We start from the raw sequence: 23,439 nt of genomic DNA, 5'->3' as shown, positions 1-23,439 counted from the left end.
TATCTATGCTTGAGGACTTGCGCATAGTGTTATCTCATTGTGTCTTCTTTGAAAACAGCACTCAAGAATCAACCCGTTACAGTGGTCCTTCCACAGGTTCGATCACACCATCCGCTGCTATGTACATGTCAAACGCATCCCGGTATTCTCCCCACCTCGCGTTTTGCCACATTGAGTAAATCCTAACCGCAGATGGATGATAGTTCTTCTTTATCCAGTCGCTTGGTGATTGCCAAATACAACGCATCATCGAGGAATGAATGTCCACAAATTTCAGAGAGTCTTCCATCGATGTGTAAACCATCCCTAAACCTGGTATTCGAAAACAAGCACTATGAGCATCAACGTCCTCAAATAACGTCGATAATCTTACCCAGATGACTCGATTAGGATTCGCTCTTTGTGGTCAGTGGTAGTCATTCCAATGCCATCCATCAATTTTGTGGTCTTGGGGATCACAAGCCCTTTTTCACACCTACGAAACAAGTCTTAATAATCCATACACTCGTTCCTTTCTTCGCCCTTACCTCACAAACGAGATGGATCACTGGATATATAGATGACTGGTATTTAAAAAGTGGCACGATGGATTCCACAAATGGAGTGCGCTCATTTGTTTTTGTTGGATGGTTAGGCTTGATGCAATTCACCGTGTAGTCAGTGGGCACAAGCCGAATCAGCTCAATGAGCTCGTCATCCTTGTCATCAAAGCCATGCAATTTGGTGCTCTTCCCATAATCCTTCCATAAAAACCCTCTCTTGATCAGCTCTAAAGATTGCGCTAATGCTTGCTTCAGAAATTCAAAAGCCCGAGATCGCTTCTTCAAAGACATGTTTCCACTTCTCGTAAGCATCGATTACCGTTTGAGTTTCTGACAAATGCCTGTCACTGATCTTGATACGGCATGTACACCTACGCCATGATACCACAAAGGTACTTGCTGGTGCGCATACAGCAGCGCCTGTGGTCGATGGATGTAATGATGTATGTTACGCCGCTGAGTCCGCTTGCGACGTTGGACCCAGCTATCGTCAATGGAACCCAATGCTGTTAGCAAATTTGTACGAGGCTCCATATCCTGGTTAACAAAGGAGTCCCACATTTCCCGTTAGAATGGGGTTGTCTTTTGCCTACAAATGTACAAGGCATCTTTTTAATAACATTCATCAATTTAAATGATAGCTATACCTACCACAAATGGTCCATCAACCAGCCAAATGTCATTACGTAGGCATAAAGCAATGAAGTGAGCTACATGACATGGATGAATGCATCATGAGCACCCTCATTTTGGAATCACATAAAGACGTATCCTCGAGACTTACCAAAGGTCATTGATGATAATATGGAAGAAAGGGCGTGTGATAGTGTTGGTGACAACAGCCTTATTTATATGTGAGTGGGCGTGAGAAGTGTCGTCACGATGGATCGAATTGATAAAGTGTTCAAGCATCTTGGAGCACAGCTGATAAATCCACTTGCAGCTTTAAAAGGTGGATTTTTTATGGGTAACATACGTATGTCCGATAGATGAAAGAGATGTATGAAAGTATGATCATGCATGACAGCATCCCTTTATCTTTTGTGCATGGCGTTGTAAACAAGGAAAGTATGCTGCATGAACGGATGTTGGTGCATGCGCTGATAATAAAAAAGGTGGTGCCCTTGAACTTGAACTGATAGAGTGGTGATGCGCCTTCATCAGGATGAAGTATTGATTTGTGTCAAATGTGAAGTGAAATGTGACATGTGACATGAGGTACCGGAAAGTGTGGTGGATGGGTATTCAAGTTAAGACACAATGAGATGCAGTGCCTGACAGCATCAATGGCGCAATCGGCCGAGCAGCCAATAGGAGAATCAGTTTCTCCGTCCCCGATCTTGTCGTATTTATTTTCTGGGTCCATAGCTCGCTTTATTCTTGAGCTTTTCATTTCCACACACAACTCTCTCACTTTTCAATTATGGCAACCAACATCACTTGGCACGAAGGCGCTGTCTCTTTGACTGAGCGTCAAACCCTCCTTGGTCAAAAGGTATTTATTTACATGTAACGTCACCATCATCATCCTTGCTTTGGTATTAACAAGCATTCTTCATTCATAAGGGCTTCACTATTTGGTTCACTGGTTTATCCGCATCCGGCAAATCGACTCTTGCTACTGCTCTTGAGCAAACTTTGTTGCACTCGGGCATCTCTGCTTATCGACTTGATGGCGACAACATCCGCTTTGGCTTGAACAAGAACCTTGGTTTCGGCCCTGACGATCGCACCGAAAACATCCGCCGTATCTCTGAGGTAAATAGGATGATGATGTTGATGATGCCACAAAGGCGAGGTATTGATTATGGAGGGAATTTTCTTAGGTTGCCAAGTTGTTCGCTGATGCTACCACCATTGCTGTCACCTCCTTTATCAGCCCTTATCGTCAAGACCGTGAATCCGCTAGACAATTGCACGAAGCTGCTGGTATTCCTTTTGTTGAAGTCTATGCTGATGCTCCCTTGGAAGTTGTTGAGCAACGTGATCCCAAGGGCTTGTACAAGAAGGCCAAGGCTGGTGAGATTAAGGAATTCACTGGTATCTCAGCTCCCTATGAAGCACCTGAAAAGCCCGAGATCCACATCAAGACCCACGAAGTATCCGTTGAACAAGGTGTTCAGCAAATCATTGATTATCTTGTTAGCAAGCAACTGGTTTCTGCTGACAAGCTCGTTAAGCGTGCTTAGAGTGTAATAACAATAAACTTGTATATAGAGCATACCAATCCCTTATATTCTCTCTCTCTCAAACACATGCTATTATGCAAGGCAGCGGCTATAATAACCAACATCTGTATACGTGCATTAAAAAAGGTATCATCCATCCATGATCGTTGCATGGATACGCTCCATGGCAACCCCAGTATGAGAACAACGTTTCCAAGGCTCAAGTGTGGGTTTAATAAAGATGTATGTACAATCAAAGGTTGGTGCTATTTACAGGTCGTTTAGTTATCTTGTTCGTCTCTTGCGTCTTGCTCGTCTTCTAAGAAAAACTCGTCATCCATATCGAAAGCGTCATCGAGGTCAAATAGTAGTATGATGACTGCGAGCAATGGTAGCATGACTCTTGGACGCATCACTTGCTTTGAGAATTGGACAATGACATCTGCAACGAATGCTGGCGATGCTTCATGCTGCACCACAGGAGAGTTGAGAAAGTGATAAGGAAGAACAGGAATCATTGATAATTTAAAGGAATGGCGTAAGCGTAAGAAAAAGATGGAATTGCGGGAAACAAAAACGTGTGTGTATTTTTTTGTTGAATGAAAAGGGATTTATGCTTATGCTCTAAGCGCCCGCCTGTCATCTCTAGTTTGGGCCTTGAAACCGGTCTTGATGGCAGATACAGATCGTGTAGAACCACATGATTCACATTGCACAAAGTAAAGACGATTGTCCTTGGATAAAATGGTGTCTGGACTCTTACAAGTCTTACAAGTAACGTATTCAACTACATGGCAAAACCATCTTGTAAGCTTTTGACTTTTGAAGAGAATGATATTCCAACAACACTTACCGATGTATCGACGAAGCACGTTTTCAATTTGCTTTTGTTGCCATCGACCCTTGATAATCAATTGTTGAGCACCATCCACGGAACCAGTTGTACCCAATTCAGTGAACAAGAATTGAATCACGTGTTCAGGTTGACGATGAAGACTATTGTTATTGCACATGGTTAGTCATAGACCCAAATGGTAACAAGGTTGGCTATTGTCATACCGCTTGCAAATATCAGCAACGTTGGCGAACACAGTCTTTTTGCTACCATCACGGTGAATGGAGGGTGGAACGATGGTGTAGCGTCTCTTCTCGCCTGCCAATTCAGGATTGTTTTGTCTTAAGATCTTGAATACACGACCCAACAACTAAGGACATCTTGTTGTAAGCCATTGCATTCTTCAACATACGACATGTGGATCTTTTTACCTCTTCATATTGATAATCACGGTCGCTGTTAAGCCATGCTTCCTCGCCACCTTGCTTCTTTTCTTCGGCAGCGCCAGTGGTATCAGTTCCATCTTGTTCAGCAAGCTCTGCTTCGAATTCGGCCATGTTTTTCTTTTTCTTTTTCTTCTTCTTCAATGCTCCAAAATCAAGATCTTCTTCATTTCCTTCTGCAGGTGCTGCTGCCTCACCATCCTCCTCCTAAACGATACCCACTTGTCAATAAACCTTGTACATCATCTAATGTATCCTCAACGTACTGGTAGACTCTTGGACTTTTTCTTCTTTTTCTTCTTGAGATCGGCAAACATAGCTTCAGGATCCTCTTCAGCATCGTCAGCAGGAGCAGCAGGAGCAGCTAAATGACGATGGTGTGAGTCTTTGTGTTCTCTAGTGCTCATTGGCGTGTCTGCACTACCTTCTTCCTTTGTGTCGTTTGCTACATCGTCAACGTCAAAGTCAACCTTTTTCTTGGACTTTTTCTTCTTTTTGAGCTTGGAGAAGTCAGGCTGTACAATCGTTGTTGGTGTTGCCATTGTTGGTTATTATATATGAAAGAGTGCTTTCCATGGTGTAGAATGCCGTACCTCCTCATCCTGGATTTGCTCGGGAACTGGGTCGTTCTCTTTGTCAGACATGTCGCGAGATAGAAAGAAAGTATACTGCCAGCAAAAACAAGGATTTAAGTACGTGACTCCCCTTTTGGCATCAGTCAGTCTCCCGCAGCAACAATGACATCCATCCATCCACCCACAATCATACCTGTTGCCATGGATACTCGTTGTTATCTATGTTCATTCATTCACAACCAATACCCCTATTAATAAAATCACCACAATTTCTCATTGTGATTTATCACGATGACTTCTATAAACACCTCCTAATCATCCCAATCAACTTGAGTCATGCTTCCTGCATTGCTTTTTTTGTTCAATGTCTATAGTATGGACCACATGCCATTAATCCTTTGTACACAGCGTCCTTTACTACCATGTCAACCTGCATTGCTGGAAGTACAATAACACAGCCTCGTGTTGTTCGGCATACTATGCAAGATGATCCGTAACCTTTATTATTGTGAATCCTTTGGATATCAAGCACAAACAACGCTGCATGGTGATGTGGTTTTGGCATGTTTTTATTACACGATCTCCAGGTGAATGCATGTTTGTTGGGATGAATTCCCTCAACCACAATGACTCGACCCTTTGCCATGCTTCAATCACCGGGCCTGTTCAAGTCACTGCATATCCTAATTTGATAAAAGCACACTGCTGTGGCAGCTATCTTGGTGTCTCTCAATGGCATCCTTTGATTTGTAATATAGGCACGTTGGATGGTATGATTTCGTCCTCTTTCTTGCTCTGATCGTAAGTGGTTGTGTTTTGGTAAGCTGCACGGACCTCTTGAACCTGGTGGTGCTGTCTCATGATGGCTTCTTTGTGTTCAAGTTAAATTTCCTTGTGCATGAAGTCTCTAGCCGTTTGCTCAACACGTTCATTGGACCAAGATTGTACTAACTTGTGTGGTGGTGTGAAGGTGATGATGGATCTGAAACAGGGACGCTTTCCTCATGAGTGGCACCTTGAGAAATGTACGCCTTGTGTATCTTGTTTGTTTGCTTCACTCTGGTCATGGGACACATTCTGTATCTCGTCTTCTCGACAATTCCCATCAAGTGGTGGGTTGCTATTAGCTCGCGTGGATCATCTGGGTGACTGGTGGTTATGAATAAAGAATAGACAATCGGTTTTCAACAAGAAAAAATGTGATGAGCAAATGTTTAATGATAAAGCAACCGTGATCATTGATGTACTTTCATACGTGTGCATCACACAAACAAAGCTCATTAGGATACATCCGCCCTTTGATCATCTTACAGCATTCTTTTTGTTAATAAACATAGCCTACTCATCTTTATGCTGCGTTATTCCTATGCTGGATTTTCTTATGCCATAGCAGATGGTTTGACTTACATACATAGACATCCTGTCAAAAAAAAGAGACATGAAACAGTGAAGCAAAAGAAAGAGAAGAGTATTTAGGTACAGTTTACGCCCGCTAGGTCACAACTACGATCTATTATAGGAAGAACACCGAGATCGTGTAATCAAACAATGATTACTAGGCCGCCAACTGGCTCGCTTCGCTCGCGAACGTCGATTTTGTGTGGAACGGCTTATCACTATGTGTGCTGCAAATGACCCACCCACCCCCAAATGAGATTTACTTTACTTTTACATAGTGACTTATATGTTGCTTTTATTCGCTTGCAAGGATTCGCTTGGAAGTATTCTGGAAGATGTCTGCTGCGATGGCGATGTCTTATCTGGGTTTCTTTTTTTGTATAATTGACTTGTATACTTGTAATAATGCGGTTGAGAGGAGAGGTTCTTTATGCGCGAACATACATGCAATGTAACATTTCATTTGATTGCTACATGACCTCCCTTTGACACACCCTTGTACTTCCAACACACTGAATCATGCAATGAGAATACCGAAATGTCATTCAGAATCACCCATAGCTAATGATTACTGCTATGTTCTTCAAATGAGAGTGATTTATTATCGATAAGGAAAGGGGGAGTGAGCAACAATGACTGTAATTCTCGTGCGTCATTGTCATGCGAGAAAAAGTATCCTTCCTTTGGGAATCGATGGGTAAGAATGTGGGGGAGCAAACAATGGATGTAATCTGATGCGCCATTGTGATGGGAGAAAAAAGAGTCATTTCTTTGAGAGCATGAAAAAGAAGACGCCCGCATTTGAGACTTCCACCTGCTGATGTTGATGCTGCTGCTTTTCCGGGATCCCTTTTTTTTTTTGGACACGCTCATGCAGTTCCAGTACATTGATCCATGTAATGCGGTTACTGAAATATCATTGAGAGTCAACCATCATCGCTTGTTGCTGCTATCCTCTTCAATTGATAGCGCTTTGTTATCGAGGAGAAGGAGCTAACAATAAACGTAATTTGATGCATGATTGTGATGCGAGGCTTTTTCACGGGCCATGTGCACCAAGATGTAACAAAATTGTCATACCTCTTTTTCCCGTCTTGTTATTAGGGATACATTTGCTTCATGTGCTGACCCAACACTTTCCTTTTTCTCATGCTACATGAGCTATGAATCCATGCATGGACAATAACACGCCACCTTATCCTATAGCCATGTGTCAATGTTCATGCATAAACAATAGCTTTTCTTGCTGCAGGACCATACGGACCTAGATGTAGATGTAAACATTCCCTTTTTTGCGTTCGCTATTGATGATGATTGTGTGTACATACCGACACCCACGCGCTCCTTTTTCTCTTACGTGAGCCTGGGATCCATGAGTCAACAATAACACACCACCCTTATCCCCTACTCCACGAGCTAATACATTCATGCATCAGGTATAGTTTTTTTTTTGCTGTAAACGGCTATGTGGACCGTATGTACATAGCAGAATTGTGATTTATCTTTCCCTTTATAGTTACTCCCTATTTTTTCATGTGTTGACAATATCACACATTCTTCTTGTACATGAACCTTACATCCATGATGTAACAATGACATAACGTTCTTATCTTGTATATCCGTCAACAACAGTTTGCTCCCTAAAAACCATACCATATGGGTCCAAAATAAGGATTCTGGTCCCAGGAATCATCATAGCACCCTTTTCTTCTTAAATTTTCCGATGACAATTACACCCGACATTGTACGACAGGCCATCACTTCCATGGTCCATGATCACGCCAAAACATCATTAAAAAATATTTTAAAGAGACTCAATTTACCAACGAGTGACATTACGGACGAGCATCTAGCAAGGGCTAGGACCTCATCTACGATTGATAAAGATGCAACAACCTCTAGCGGCAAGCTAAAAAAGGATCATGTTCCGCGTGGTCTTAATCCTGCCATTGACAACATCCTCAACATCGATGAAGGAACCACGGGGAGGAAACTCAACAATGACAAACCATTGCGACAATCCATACTCCGATGGATATCAGATATGGATATCGAAGCCATATTCAGAGCCGAAGTCAATGGTTTCACTTTGGATATGCTTGAATTGGATATCACACAAGAAGACGATGCTTATCGGACGGTGTCAACGCCTTTCAGAAGCATTTTGAAAGGTAGTATCAAATTGTCATCGTTTATATTAAAGGTCTCATAAATCTTTGTCAGATACCAATGATGCCGCTGGAATTGTGCCGCGATTGGATGCGATTGCTGAAAAATGCACGGATCTTTACCATGATATGTGCAAAGTGATCCATTTGAACATGATCTCTTATGCAGCTATGAATGACCACGGGTCGACCATGATCAACATCCAGCAACTGCGTTTGAACATCGACCACCAGCAAAGTCTCCTGCACCAAGGATTCACGTCTTCTGATCCTCAATCATCAGAAGATAGCAAGTTGCTTTTCAGTTTTCAGCACATACAATATCTATACACCAATCATTTCGGCATGGGGTCACAGGCACCAACCCATAGCAAGTACCCTCTATGGAAGAAAATCATGGTAAGAAATGGTGATGTCTACTTATGAGGATGAATGTTTATTGATTTGAAACATACATAGGGCGATGGTGCACAGTCGTTCTATGGTTTGAGTTCTCAAACCGCCAATGAGGTCATCTCGACAATATCCACCAATGTACAGAATATGTACACAGGCGCTCGGATTACCAGGTCGTTGTTGCGTTCGGTGATTGATGTACTTCTCAAGCGTCAACTTGGCGATTTCTCGGGTCATTTTGATGATAAGTACCCCGTTTTCCATGCAAGTGAGGATGATTGTGCTGTACACAGGCCAATGGAAAATGAATGCCCTGCTTATCGTGCAATCGATGATGAGTATCCGATCTATCAGCCAATGGAAGAACCGTGCCTTCTTTATCAACTCCACGATGATGAAGATTTTCCTGGCACATGTATCAACCAAGACGAGGAGATGACATGTCATGAAGTCGATACAACTGCCAATACTTTAGCCGATTTGCAATTGGGAGCCAAGGATATTGACAAGAGTCAAACAAAGCTGTTGTCTCGGCGATCAAAGCGCAACGCACTTCACAGCAAAATCAAGACAACAAAGAAACAGCTACAAAAGTTGGAAAAGTTGGAAAAGACCGAGTCCTTAACCATTGCACAAATTAAGAAGAAGGAGAAAACCAATGAACGTTTAAAAAGATTGGAGGATGAGATGAAGCAATATAACGAAGAAGTAAGTAACAAAACAGGATATGATTCATATTTGTTTCTAACGAAATCGTATTAGGCCAAGGAGGCGACAAGGACTCTGCCCATCACCAAGACTCAGATCAACACCAAGGAAAAGAAAGAAGGAAAGCGCCGTGATTCTCAAAAGAAAAGAAGAGACCAAATCCGTGGATTGTTGATGAAAATATGCCTACAAGAAGAAGATGTTTCAGCAAATGGAATCAACTCATTTTGGGAACAGCCTGAGGATTTGTCCAGCAAAGAGATCGATATTATTGTCCATATATACAACAACATTCGACCTTTTCTACGCCATGTATATCCATCAAAATGTTCCATCGCATCGCAAGTACCATTTTGTGTGCTGGCAAACGCCATCCTTAAGTCGGCGAACGTTACATCGGAGATGAGAGCACTCGTTCCACATACTTCATCAGGTGATATCCATGCATTGACCATCACAGCTAAATCGCTGTATGAAAATGTGAATGACCTGATCCCAGACTTTGAACGGCGAGGTATCAACAGTGCGAGAACAGCAACGTCACGCCCGAATGATACGTTTTCTTTGGTTTTCTCCGTTGACAAAATCAATGAAAAATGTGAAGGACACAACTTGGATTGGATTCGCCGTATCATCATGACATCCAACGGGATGGCTCGTATTATTGGGAAGGTGCGTGATCGATCAAGGCTTGTTCCTCAATACCAACCAGCAAAGTTTGCACCCACGATCATTCAAGGATCCCAATCTTTTCTTAAGTCGCATATCGAGGAGCTTAAAATCGAACGCCAGCAACTACAGGAGTCGTCAGATACGACAAAATCTGATCTTCTTTCCAAAAAGGATGATTTACAACGTATTCGGCACGAACCTGATAACGATCACCAGGTGGTACGTGATCTGAAGCAAGAGTGCCGCGATTTACAATCTAAGCTGTGTGACAACGATGAAAGTCTACGAGTGAACAAAAAAACAATTGCAATTACCAAAAGGGTAGGTTGAAACATCATTATTATGGGACATATACTGAGATGAATGCAAGTAGTCTTTGAACACAAAAAGCAACAAGGACCAGAAGAAGGACCGTGAGAAGATAGTGTTATCATCCGATAACCCCATATGTCTGGCACCAGCCCATTTTATGGACATTACTCAACTACAAAGCGATGAACACCAACTTGGATTTACTGGAGTCGATTACGGGTTTCGAACGCTTGCTACGAGTGTTCCAATGAAAGAAGAACAAGCAAAATATCATTTGGATATGTTGACCTCTGATCACCCTCCTGAAAGATTTATTCGTTTACCGAAAGCCATCACGTTGAAATCTGAGACCATCTTTGATTCCACGGGCGAACGAGAGAGAAGGCGAAAACTCGAATACAAGAAGCAGAACGTAAGTGTAGTCATTGAATTTATTCATGCATGTTCTAATTTCGCTCTAGACTATACAAGGAAAGGGTGTCACGGAGGCAGAAAGAGCTCTATCCGTATGCTCTATGAGAAAGGCAGTGACTCCATCTCAGATAAACGACGCTGACAAAGTAAGGATTGCCTCCCACATCAATTTTACCATATACTTACATTTTCCAAAGGCTATTACTAGTCAAAGACGTACCGTGAGAGCATGGTATAATGGCACGTATATGAAAAGGGCAACCCGCCAGAGAGAGTATCAAACAAGAAAATGGAAAGACCGAATTCTCGCACGCGAGCGTAAGACGATAAGCAAGAGATTGAAGGATCAAAAGCCATTGACACCACCATTGAAACATCGCCCTATATTCATGATTGGCCACGCTGGAATGGGATATGGTTCGCGTATCAAAGGTTTTTTGCGTTATGGTGGCAAGTGGATGAGGGAAGCACACGCTAGATATTGGCCAGTAGCCGTGGTTAACGAGTATCGGACGTCGCAAGTTTGTGCATTTTGTGGCCACCAGGTGATTCGACCCGCTAGCGCAAACCAGAAACGATCACGCGGTGCTTCTCTATGTGTAAATCCTCGATGCGTATCTTACAAAAACCGCCACGCTACGTCCGGGCGTGATCAGATGGCTGCAGCTAATATCTTGATCAAGGGGTATGCACGCACTCAAAACGTGAAAATAGCACCACTTGAATACGATTTGTAGGTAAGTTGGCATATCCATAGCTTTCAAGAGAACGATAATCAGAGCTAACCCGTCACTCTTTTGCAAACAATATGCAAATAGTTTTTGAACACCAAATATCTCCATCATCGTCAATATGATTCCTTACGACGCTCAACAACACCATTACTCTCCTTGGCCACCCATTTGGCACAACAACAGTGCTTGTATAATCATTCACGGTTCCTCTCTCAATCTTAAAAGTCACTTTATGCTTTTCGCTCATTGTCTTCTTATCGATTGCATTCCTCTCGCGTGGCGATCCACATGTGATACCTTCTCATTCAATGGAATCTAATGCAAACTTAATCATCGATCAATGTTACTAGTTACTCTATCATTTCTCCATTGTCGAATCACAGATTCATCGTTGTATCACCCGTTTATTGTCGTTGCAATTAAACAATATTACCACATGTACCACCTATTGATGACTGATGGCTTTAAAGAAAGAAGCTGATCTGAAGCTATGGTTACTGATTCCAATCCCGGTTTCCTTATTCACCTTATTTCTATCAACTTAATAACGCTTTCATCATGCGAAGCCTCATAGTTCTCTGCGTCATCCAACCTATCCACTACAACGGAAAATGAAAACAACCATGTTATCCACATTATTACACACGCACTAATGAAGATATACTACGCTGCAAACATTTTAACATGTCGGGTTCAGCAAGAATATTTAATAAACAAGTAAACGCTGATGACTACAATTTTCTAATGTATATCACTGTATCCTTATTCCGCCGGTACTGGATCATTATCGATGTTCCTCATAAGACTGGTAAAGTAATCGTAGAAGATGCCGTTCACATCATCCATGTTATCCGTTGTTAGGGTTGTTGGCAAGCACCATAAGGCAAATGTAGTGATAGCATATCATCAAAGTCCTTCTCATCCGATCCTGTAGTGGTGATTCCTTAACCATCGCTATGTGATCGTAGCAGATATAACAATCATTGAATCCCGGCACGTTGCAATCGTTGGCGGTGATCATCATGCATCGCTCGTCGATCCGGTTATGATATGCTTTGCCGAGTAATGGGATGGGGGTCGTATCGTCGTTACAGGATCCATGCCACTCGAAATGCATCAACTATAAGAGTATATTTAGTGAGATCTTACTTTTGCTTGCGAATGTGAGATCAAGTCCTCTTCACCTTGATAAATGGGCCGTCATAAAAGACCTTGTCGCACCGTTATCCTATCATGCGTGCTGTTCCATAGCGCTCCGGGATAGTATTGAGATATTGATCCATAAGCTTGTCTTCATGTGATGGAGGTAAACTTGCGAAACCAGAAACACGACCATCTTCTTGCCGATGATGTCGATAGAGTGAGCATGATAAACCAACTGTCTGATGGGATGGAATGAGCGATAGAGAGCACAATGTGAAATCACGCCAATACCTTCAGCTGCTAACAAGGAGCATATCTTGACAACGGAGATCGATTATGGTGCTCATCTTCTCATTGTTTGTGGCGTCATTGCTGCCTTCAATCATACAATCGGCCATTCATTGTCGTTGCCATGCAACTTAATCCCAAGTTCAGGTCTCCCTGGCGCTGATTGTACTCATCATCCAATCCAAAGGTAGTTCTCGGCATCCTTATCCAGTTGAAGCGTCCAATATCCAGATACCAATCAAGGTACATCGCTGTTGTCATGTGTGTGGAAAAACTCCAAAAAGGCGACCAACTGATTAACTTGAAGTCCATCTTTTCCAATTACGCATGCAGAGTATGTTGATGAAGACGCTTATCGCTCCCCACTCATCAGCCGTTTCCTTGGCTCATCCATGTCAATAGCGTTTTCCTCGTTGTCCTCCTCGTTTCACAGGGATGTGAATCGTATAAAAAGATCCGTGTTCTATAGCCGAAATATCGATGCCGTAAGTGATTGGAGCCTGCATTCCTTATCCCTTTCCTTGACATTACCTTTATTGCACTCATACTACTGCGCCATGCCATCATCCATGTCGGCGATAAGAGCCCGCTTGGTGTTGATAGGGATCATCATCACTTGCACTTGGTGTAGTCATCCATTCATACTTCTTCATAACGACCTTGCTCAAGTCCGTGCTGGAATATGGAGCGACACGTGGAAATTTCTCGACAATAGCCGGTTCCTTGACAATGGCAAACTGTCGTTGCTATGGCATCAATCCCAAAGCTCCTTGCTGCTGATGTGATCAATCGATAAGAGACCTTCATTTCAGGATGCTCACCGAATTGCTGATAATGAGAAGAACCAGATGATGGGATAAAGCTTGATATGGAACCAACGATATGGATGCTGTTGCTTGTTGCTGATACAATCCACTCACAAGAGATGCAGAGAAATCACCCGTTGCTTGGTAAGCAACCACCAGAAATGAAATAAAGATTGACGGCACCAAGAGATAAACGCACTTTTCCCGATTGCTGACTTGATTCACCTACGTATAAAAGATGCATGGTAAACAGTTGTCCCAACTCATCCAACAATACTTAGCAATTCATACTTGTGATCTTGTAAACATCAAAGCACCAAAAGACAAGCAGCTCTCTGCATTGGTCCCTCTAAATAATGGTAGGCGTTTCAGCAAAGGACTCCAAAAAGTATGAGTCATACATACCTGAATCACACAATCATCACCAGCAGACTTGGGAACCAAATAGGCCATCAGGATGTAAAGTAATAATCAAAGCGCACAGCCAAAGAAACATCATTGTACCAGTACTCTCCTATGGATCGACGCGATGAAGTGCATCAATAGAGATACCATCTTCTCTCTAAAGGCAAGGAGATCAATAGCCGTAAAATGATGGAGCCGTGCGAACAGAGGATGCATTTTTAAATCGCTGAGGCCGCAACATGAGTCGCGCTGTCCCCGGGCACAACATGTAGAGCTCCACAGGAAAGTATAGTACAATGACGTCCTTCACGTGCAGCCGTGATAATAATAGTATCGCCGAAAGAGGCTCTGCCACTGTATGGTGTTTGGTAAGTCCACTTGAATCCAACCAATCCTACAATGAACCTCTTACCTTGTGGTATTCCTCAATAGCATCATTGCTTCAAATAAAACCGTATCCATGTCATCCATATTGTCTTGCTGCTGTTTTTTGGTAAGGCTGGTTAATTAAGTGGCCCTGCATTGTAGATCCAACACCATGCATACCATTGAGCCAACGTACAGCGCTCTTGCTTTGATATCAATGTCTGGTTGCTGCCAGAGGTACCATCATCCAACATGTTCACCTACCATAAACGCAATGTGAGATAAGAAGCAAACCCAATCCACACGCTTTTGTTGTCAACATACCCAAAAGAGGCAATGTAACGACGTCTTGAGAACTCTCATTGTAGACGACTCGGTAAGGAAGGCACACGACGCCCTGAACCATGGTGATCACAAGGAATTGCAACCAAATACACCATCCGAAGGCAATACAATAATCAACCTGCAGCGCCAAGGTATGCCACCATATGTACTATACTCTCATTGGATCCTGAAATTGGCATCATAAGAGATATCCACCTTCTCTCTGTAGGCAAGGAAATCAATAGCCGTACTTGGATGGAGGCCGTGTGCACAGCGGATGCATTTTTAAATCCCTGAGGCCGCATCTTGAGTCACACTGTTTCCGGGCCAAAATTCCCCAGGAGAGCACAGTACTATACAATGACATCCTTGACGTGCAGCCTTGATAATAAGAGTATCGCCGAAAGAGGCTCTGTCACTATATGGTGTTTGGTAAGTCCACTTGAATCCAACCAATCCCACAATGAACACTCTTACCTTGTGGTATTTCTCAATAGCATCAATGCCTCGAATAAAACCGTATCTCCATGTCATCCATATTGCCTTGCTGCTGCTTCACTGTAAGTCTTGTTAATTAACAGGTCTTGCTTTGTACATCCAATGCCACGCATACCTTTGAGCCAACGTACAGCATTCTTGCTTTGAGATACGTGTCTTGTTGCTGCCAGAGGTACCATCATCCAACATGTTCAACCTACCATAAACGCAATGTGAGATAACAAGTAAAACCAACCCACACGCTTTTGTTGTCAGCATACCCAAAAGAGGCAATGTAAAGACGTCTTGAGAACTCTCATTGTGGACAACTCGGTAAGGAATGCACACGACGCCTCATTGGGTCTTGTATAGACGAGACAACACCAACCTACACGCGAACTTTAGTACCACAATGTTCGACTTGAACAATAAAAGGAATTGCAGCGATTGAACTTACATGTTGTATTGGAATGGAAGCTTGTGTCATGGGTAGATCCCGCACGTGCTTGTTGTAGCTGAATGTGTCGCCATTGACCACCTGTTCACCCATTGACGGTGTGCATTGTTGGCAATGCCAGAAGTTAGTGGTGTGGAGAGTGTAAATGAAGTTGGTCTTACCTTGCATCGTTGTGAAGCGGGAGTGGGAGAAGGTCGTTCCTTTCATTGTTTCTGGTTTGTGCCCTCTACGCCGCCCCGCCTGTTACAGTGTGTACCTTAACAATACCCTTTACACTTGGGTCGATAACAACAACACGAGGTTTCATGTAAGTATTAGCCCTCGAACAAATAACCCGAATCATTATTTACCAAATAATAGCCATGTATGCACGAAGACATGTTGACATCCAATGATAGCTGCATTCATGAAAACCCAAAGAACCAGAAGAGAAATAGCTTGCTGAGTAGACCACATACTACAACAAACGAAAGAGGTTGGCAGGCGTCGTAGAAACGAATGGATCACTATTTACCAATGGTAGCCATATGCACGAAAACATGTCGACATTCAATGACAGCTTCATCCATGAAAATCTCAAAGAACCAGAAGACAAGTAGATTGCTGAATAGTCTGCACACTATAATAAAAGAGGATGTTGGTTGGGATTGGAGCCAAAAAACGGATCATCCTCTATTACCAATGATAGCCATATGCACGAAATCCTGCTGATATCCAAATCAAGCCGATTCTTTGCAATCGTCCGCTTGTTGATAAGGCCCGCTACGGTGGCACTCGGCTTGAAAGCGATGGAACGATACTTTATGGGCATATGCAGTGAGAAGGTTGAGTAATACTTATACCACCAAAGATAGCATACTTACATGATGCCGAAGAGCCATTACAAAGAGAGACAACGAGACAATCCTTGCTGCCCAAGACCACATGCAAATCGAGAAAGCATTGTGCATCGAAAAGCCCAAACCAGATCCTAGCTGCGGAGTGACGTACATATGGCTAAAGAGCGATGTGAATGGCAATCGTTTTTCATTGGAAATCGAATGCAGCTTGACGATGAATGCCTTGAGGAGATGCATAAATGACCTTGGTCACACCAAAGATGTCAACGCGGACCCTCATTGCTTGTTGATGACATGATCCATCCATAAGACGCGTATAGTTGTAGAGATCCATCAAAGGAATCGCCAATAACCAGAACCACCAGAAGATCGAAAGCTTGCTGACGCCAAAGGCATAAACCATTGATCATTTCCTCCATATCCACTTTCTGGTCGGTATAGCAATAGAGTTGAGAGAATGATACCTGTAAATAAAGACGTGCGTTAAGTATGCAACCTGGCGACGTTCACAATGGCTACAGCTCCAGACAACCATACCGTACTGATGAGTCGCTATTGAACTTCAATACAAGGATCGTTCAAACGCATTCATGTTGTTCAATGCAAAGGATTGTTATACAACTGCTATGCACCAGGTTGGCTGAACAAAGAGTTGGTGCGTGATCATATCGAGTATTCGCGTGTCGTGTTGACGTAGTTGGTTGCCATTTCCACTACATTGAGCGTTGAAGAATAGAGATGGAGACTATAGATTGCTCATGCATTTAAGGAAACAAGCAAAAAGAAAAGTCTGCTGGCTGGTAGTTACGTTGAAAAGAGCGTATACTCTACAGCGGGGCTTGACACACACACACACACACACATGTAAGAGATTCTATCACATCACACACACATCCCTAAATCCAGCACAGATACTATGTAGGAATTAGATCACGATGAAGGATAAATGTTTTATACAGCGAACATCTGACGATGGTTATGGGGTAATTGTTGGTCACTAAGGTAAGATCAATGTTGGGAATACTACTACATCATGACAATTAAACTGTGTTACAAAGTCATACCACTCATATTTCACCGGGCGTATTCTCAAGGAATCTTTCCAAACCTTCTTTATCAGCAAAATCATCATCGTTCTTTTCCCAACCGATAACACGATTCTCCACTGATCCCTCGGCTTTAGTGTCATCAACGGTGCTAGATCCTGTAGATTTATGTTTCTTTTTGGCGGGGACTTTGCTGGGCTCCCTGGAAATGGTTTCTTTGTCAACTCTTCGTCTGCGTTCAGATGTACGTTTTGGTGTCAATGCTGTGGCAGGATTCTGTGCGAGGTCATCCACGGGAATTGTCTCCGATTTCTGCATAGATCTTGTCATTCTTTTGGGTACAGCGGTTTCAACTTTTGAATGAGATGCCTCCTCTTGTGATGCTTTGGTTCTTGTTTTCACTGGTATGGATGAATTTGCCGCTGATCGGAGAGCTTTAGGTGAAGCTTTAGTCGATGTTGTCATTGGTTGGGATGACGTTGAAGGATAATTAGTCGACTTTTGCAACGGTTGTGATGATGTTAACGGTTGTGGTGATGATTGGGTGGTGGGGACGATGTTGTCAGCGGCAGCTAGTACTGCGCGTGGTTGTGGTGATTGGATAGTTGTGGGGATATTGGTGTCAGTGGCAGCTACTACTGCTCGTGGTGGTGATGATTGGATGGTTGTGGGGATATTGGTGTCAATGGTGGATGATGTGCGTGGTGCTGAAGATATAGGTAGTGGTGATGATTGCGTGGTAGTAGGAATATTGGTGTCAGTGGTGGATGATGCTCGTGGTGGTGATGATTGGATGGTTGTGGGGATATTGATGTCAATGGTGGATGATGTGCGTGGTGCTGAAGATATAAGTAGTGGTGATGATTGCGTGGTAGTAGGAATATTGGTGTCAGTGGTGGATGATGCCCGTGGTGGCGATGATTGGATGGTTGTGGGGATTCTAGTGCCAATGGCGGACGATGCCCGTGGTGGCGATGATTGGATGGTTGTGGGGATACTAGTGCCAATGGCGGATGATGTGCGTGGTGCTGAAGATATAGGTAGTGGTGATGATTGCGTGGTAGTAGGAATATTGGTGTCAGTGGTGTATGATGCCCGTGGTGGCGATGATTGGCTGGTGGTGGGGATACTAGTGTCAATGGTGGATGATGCCCGTGGTGCTGAAGATGATGGTAGTGGAGTTGATTGGGTGCCCTGGATGCTGAAGTAATTGCCAAATGATGCAAAGCACTGGTTGGCTGCATTCTCTTTTGCTTTGGTCATGGCCTATAGGGTACAACGAGTGTTTTATTAGCGTGTCGTGAAGATGGGTAATATGATCATCCACTTACGGTTTGGATTGCACTGTTCTTTGATGCCGCGCCTTCAACGGCAGCGCTACCATACGCCTAGTATTCGACTTAATGTTATAACTAATTCGCCATCTATACATTCGCCTACCTCGTGCGTACAATCCTTGACAGTAATCGACATCTTCATGGTATACATGCTGTCATATCGGTTGTTCTTTTCCTCGAGCTGTTATAATGAGTGGTATGATCAATATTTCAACGATGAAAGTAACTTACATAGTTTTCCTTGATACAGTCGACTTTTGATGACCATTGTAAGCGACCAAAGACTTCATCTGCTTTCCTTTTCAAGACAGAGTAAGGTATACTCTGGAATGTTTTCCCTGCAGTTCACTATTAAGAATCGAGTAATGCCAAACGAAATGAAGGCAAGTACCTTTCCATTGAAAGCTTTCGATTTCGTGTGTGTCAGCATAGCGATCAAGGAGTTCGAAATTGACCATTGTGAAAGAAAAGAAGGAGTAAAGGATCAACAACAAAACAACACGTACGCGCATGAATCTTTTAACATAGTCCCCTCTCCGCGACACCATCAATTGCGATACCATCAATTTTTTTTTATTTTGATGCCTCCTACTCTTTTTCCTTGTCTTTGTCCTTTCTCTATGGTCACATCATTAAACTATTCACTAGCGTGGAATGGCGACTTCCGTTCTCGTGTTGCATGTTTATCAAATGTCGTATGTTACGTGAGTCACGTGAGCACGTGGATGTCATGATAATCGGTTTCTCGGTTAGCATAGGTCAATGTCTCTTCGTATATTTATCCTCTGGTTTCTCTCTCGATTCCAGTATTATGTTCTAGTCATCTTTCGTAGTAAAATAAAGGATCGTCATATTATCTTGCAGTAAAGAGCTCTATCTTATTGACTCCCACATACTCCCTTTCTCATGCATGAGCCTGGAGTCCATGACTTAACAATGACACGCCACCCTTATCTCTTTTCCCATGAGCCAATACATTCATGCATCAAGTATAGGCTTTTTCTTTGCACCTGGCTATGTGGGCCGAGAATCAGACAATGACGCATACAACCTTTTCCTCTACTCGATGTACTTGTAATGTATCCAATGACCTCGCCACATTCCACTTTCGTATACTCATTGAGCTATGGATTCATGCATCAACAATGGCACGCCACCCTTATCTCGTAGCTCCGTGAACCAATGGATTCATGCATCAACAATAGTGTTTCTTGTTGGGATTCTGTGTTTGTGGGGAGGGGGAGATTGACCCCTAGATTTTGACACAATGTACTTTTTTCTTGGCATCCTTTGATTCATGTAGTGACCTTTCCACATTCCTGTAACGCCTTGATGCCAACCGTCAATGGATCAACAATGACGCATCCTCGCTTGTCTTCTTCTCACAAAGTAATGGTGGACATTTTTTCTTCCTCAACATGCGGTCATTGGAGACCCCCCCCCCACCTTGTCACTGCTGATACTTTTGGATTCATGCATTATTCCCGCAATGTCCCATTGCTTATCTATTGCTCGTACACCAATGAGGGATCAACAATGACACTTTTTTTTTGTTTGTACACGCGACCATGTAGGTCGAGGCATACTTTCCAACTCATGTTTTCTCATGCATAAACAATATATACAGAGGCCATACGACCGAGATGTAGATGTAGACATTTCATATTTTGCCGTCGCTGCTGGGAAAATTTTTGTTTATGTGCTGATCTCACATACTCCTTTTTCTCGTGCATGAGCATTGTATGCTACCCCCACCCGTGAACCAATACATTCATGCATCAACCATAGTTTTTTTTTTCTACAGCGTGCTGTGCAGGCCGAGAATGAGACAATGACATGATGTCTTTATTCTTGTTGTTGTCGGGTATCCACATTCCATTTCCCTTACCCAATGAGCTACGGATTCATGCATCAAAAATGACGCGCCCTTATCTCATACATACCTGCGTATCAACAAAACCTTTTTTACGTGGGCCATGTGAGCCGAGATGTAGATTTAGATATTCCCTCTCGCTGCTCGGGGTAATTTTTGTTGTGTTGATCCCCTCACATACTCCCTTTCTCATGCATGAGCCTAGGATCCATGATTTAACAATGACATGCCACCCTTATCTCTTTTCTCATGAGCCAATACATTCATGCATCAAGTATAGTTTTTTTCTTTGCACCTGGCTATGTGGGCCGAGAATCAGACAATGACGCATACAACCTTTTCCTCTACTCGATGTACTTGTAATGCATCCAATGACCTCGCCACATTCCACTTTCGTATACTCATTGAGCTATGGATTCATGCATCAACAATGACACGCCACCCTTATCTCGTAGCACCGTGAACCAATGGATTCATGCATCAACAATAGTGTTTCTTGTTGGGATTCTGTGTTTGTGGGGAGGGGGAGATTGACCCCTAGATTTTGACACAATGTACTTTTTTCTTGGCATCCTTTGATTCATGTAGTGACCTTTCCACATTCCTGTAACGCCTTGATGCCAACCGTCAATGGATCAACAATGACGCATCCTCGCTTGTCTTCTTCTCACAAAGTAATGGTGGATCATCAACAACGGTTTTCTTCCTCCAAGATGTGGTCATTGGAGACAACCCCCCCAACCTTGTCACTGCTGATACTTTTGGATTCATGCATTATTCCCGCAATGTCCCATTGCTTATCTCTTCCTCGTACACCAATGATGGATCAACAATGACACTTTTTTTTTGTTTGTACACGCGACCATGTAGGTCGAGGCATACTTTTGGACTCATGTTTTCTCCCGCTTGTCACTCGTGATGCTCCTGAATTCATGCATTGATCCCCAACAAATGTCATTTTTACCCTTATCGTGTGCTTCTGCGAGGGGAACCGATAGGTGCGATAAAGATGACTCATTGTTTTATTTTTCTGCACTCTCGGATGCTGTGTGGATTGACGCATGAATGACGGGATGACTTTTTTTTTCTGGCGCCTTCCGCGGGACCGTGCTCATTGAGAAACGATATATAATATTGAACACGCTCTCTAACTCACGCTCCTTTATCTTTCATCTCTCTGGCCACACACACACACACACACACATCATCTTCGGGGGTTCGTATTGCTGGCTCATTCAAGTTATACCTCTTCCATGTACTCATTGCCACCATGTCATTATAGCCCGGCCACCCTCCCAAACGTCTTGCTGCCACCTGTTGCTACCAAGTCCAATGCCACTAGCTTTGTCACTCGCCTCCGCACTTTCCCCTTCCCCCATCATCCACAGCAAGGTAAGTCTTCAAGTTGATGTCTGATGTATGATTTATGTTGACATCTTTCAATAGCAAGGATAGAACAACGGCACAGCCATCATTACCGAGGCCCTCCCCTAACCACGGAGAAGCTGACGGGTGCGGGGTTTACCCCTGCGTTCCTTGCTTGTTGAGCTTGCTTTGCAAGTACGGGTAAGTGATGGTATTTGGGTATCGTGGTTTTTCGTTGTTGATACTAACAACATTCTCTTACTATGATTCTTCTTCCGTGATCTCTTTGGCCTTCATTTCCTTTTTGGTTATCTCTTATTCCTTTTGTGGATTACTTTATCTTATCAATATTCAATTATTTTAATAATAAAGATATAAAGAAAGCGACGATAGATGGAGGTTTCTCTCACTCACCATGAAATTTATTGCTCTCCTCACTGCTATCTTAGTCTTTGCTATCTCTGCTGCGAATGCTGCAAAGGAACGAGTCACTCTCAAATTCTCGCGAATTGATGGCGTATACCCACCACAGTATCAGATTCGCACCAAAGTGGCTGATACTATCTACGAGATCATCCTGCAAACTTTCGAGCTGAACGGGTTAATGCGCGGTACCAGATTTTCAGACGGCACGATTGAGTACGACAACAACGCCATTCTAGAGGGTACATATGATGCGGTCATCAACAACAATGATGCCAAGAACGGTGACAAAACTCTCAGGCTCGATCTTGTCGGACCCGTAGCCATCCACTATGAAGGAACAAGCATAACCGATGAACGGATTTATGATCTAAAAGCTGAAGGGACTGTTCACCGCGATGGGGGTGATGACTTTGGTTATAGCCGTCATCGGTTCTATCGTTACCAAGACAAATACCCTTGCAATCACTAAATAGTCATTGTCTCCATAATGCACAAAGTGATATTCTATGCATAGTTGTTGGCTGTTGTATTATAGCAAGATGTGGAATAAAACTCTTGTATCCCTGAGATTTGGCCCATTGTTTTTTTATTGAACCAACAACCACGTATATAATTCTATGTCTAAAGTGCAACCTCTTTCTAATTGAGCTACTCCTCATGCGATGTTGCCCTTGAAAGAAGACTCGATCGACTGCACCTCTTGTTCCTTGCGCACAGCTTCGTTCCTAAAGTTAAGGCCTACTCTTCCATGTCAAACCACATGCGATTCCTGCATCCAGCATTCGAAGGGACAGCCTGTCTGATTGAGCTACTCCTCATGTGATGGCATTGTTGAAAAGACGAAGACTCGTTCGACTACACCTCTTGTTCCTTGGATACAGCTTTGCTGCTAAAGTCAATGACCACTCTTCATGTCGAATAC

The 23,439-nt window shown here is 43.1% G+C and overlaps 7 protein-coding genes across 7 annotated transcripts; 3 read left to right on the top strand and 4 right to left on the bottom strand.

The window, feature by feature from the left end:
- Positions 1–1,965: 1,965 nt before the first annotated feature.
- O0I10_011280 (adenylylsulfate kinase) lies at positions 1,966–2,731 on the top strand (the record flags this gene model as incomplete). Its single annotated transcript, XM_058491250.1, has 3 exons — positions 1,966–2,037; positions 2,109–2,300; positions 2,369–2,731. The coding sequence occupies 3 exons, from the start codon at positions 1,966–1,968 to the stop codon at positions 2,729–2,731; spliced, it is 627 nt and encodes a 208-aa protein (XP_058337974.1).
- A 260-nt stretch (positions 2,732–2,991) lies between these two features.
- Positions 2,992–3,228, bottom strand: O0I10_011279 (uncharacterized protein; the record flags this gene model as incomplete). Its single annotated transcript, XM_058491249.1, has 1 exon — positions 2,992–3,228. One exon carries the CDS (start codon positions 3,226–3,228, stop codon positions 2,992–2,994), a length of 237 nt encoding a protein of 78 aa, XP_058337973.1.
- A 99-nt stretch (positions 3,229–3,327) lies between these two features.
- Positions 3,328–4,632, bottom strand: O0I10_011278 (uncharacterized protein; the record flags this gene model as incomplete). The annotated part of the gene is made up of 7 exons (XM_058491248.1): positions 3,328–3,497; positions 3,564–3,706; positions 3,770–3,915; positions 3,977–4,195; positions 4,255–4,352; positions 4,413–4,503; positions 4,582–4,632. The coding sequence occupies 7 exons, from the start codon at positions 4,630–4,632 to the stop codon at positions 3,328–3,330; spliced, it is 918 nt and encodes a 305-aa protein (XP_058337972.1).
- Positions 4,633–7,684: 3,052 nt separating this feature from the next.
- On the top strand, positions 7,685–11,368 carry O0I10_011277 (uncharacterized protein; the record flags this gene model as incomplete). The annotated part of the gene is made up of 7 exons (XM_058491247.1): positions 7,685–8,132; positions 8,185–8,528; positions 8,589–9,233; positions 9,288–10,226; positions 10,279–10,629; positions 10,679–10,777; positions 10,829–11,368. 7 exons carry the CDS (start codon positions 7,685–7,687, stop codon positions 11,366–11,368), a joined length of 3,366 nt encoding a protein of 1,121 aa, XP_058337971.1.
- A 2,067-nt stretch (positions 11,369–13,435) lies between these two features.
- On the bottom strand, positions 13,436–14,055 carry O0I10_011276 (uncharacterized protein; the record flags this gene model as incomplete). The annotated part of the gene is made up of 4 exons (XM_058491246.1): positions 13,436–13,658; positions 13,737–13,827; positions 13,894–13,951; positions 14,008–14,055. The coding sequence occupies 4 exons, from the start codon at positions 14,053–14,055 to the stop codon at positions 13,436–13,438; spliced, it is 420 nt and encodes a 139-aa protein (XP_058337970.1).
- A 3,482-nt stretch (positions 14,056–17,537) lies between these two features.
- On the bottom strand, positions 17,538–19,311 carry O0I10_011275 (uncharacterized protein; the record flags this gene model as incomplete). The annotated part of the gene is made up of 5 exons (XM_058491245.1): positions 17,538–18,782; positions 18,848–18,904; positions 18,957–19,034; positions 19,085–19,191; positions 19,245–19,311. 5 exons carry the CDS (start codon positions 19,309–19,311, stop codon positions 17,538–17,540), a joined length of 1,554 nt encoding a protein of 517 aa, XP_058337969.1.
- A 3,195-nt stretch (positions 19,312–22,506) lies between these two features.
- O0I10_011274 (uncharacterized protein) lies at positions 22,507–22,986 on the top strand (the record flags this gene model as incomplete). The annotated part of the gene is made up of 1 exon (XM_058491244.1): positions 22,507–22,986. One exon carries the CDS (start codon positions 22,507–22,509, stop codon positions 22,984–22,986), a length of 480 nt encoding a protein of 159 aa, XP_058337968.1.
- Positions 22,987–23,439: the final 453 nt, after the last annotated feature.

Source organism: Lichtheimia ornata, assembly GCF_029851405.1.
Source record: "Lichtheimia ornata isolate CBS 291.66 chromosome Unknown scaffold00086, whole genome shotgun sequence".
NCBI classification, from domain to species: domain Eukaryota; kingdom Fungi; phylum Mucoromycota; class Mucoromycetes; order Mucorales; family Lichtheimiaceae; genus Lichtheimia; species Lichtheimia ornata.
The sequence above is the reverse complement of the archived record's forward strand: the minus strand, read 5'-3'. Positions and strand labels throughout refer to the sequence as shown.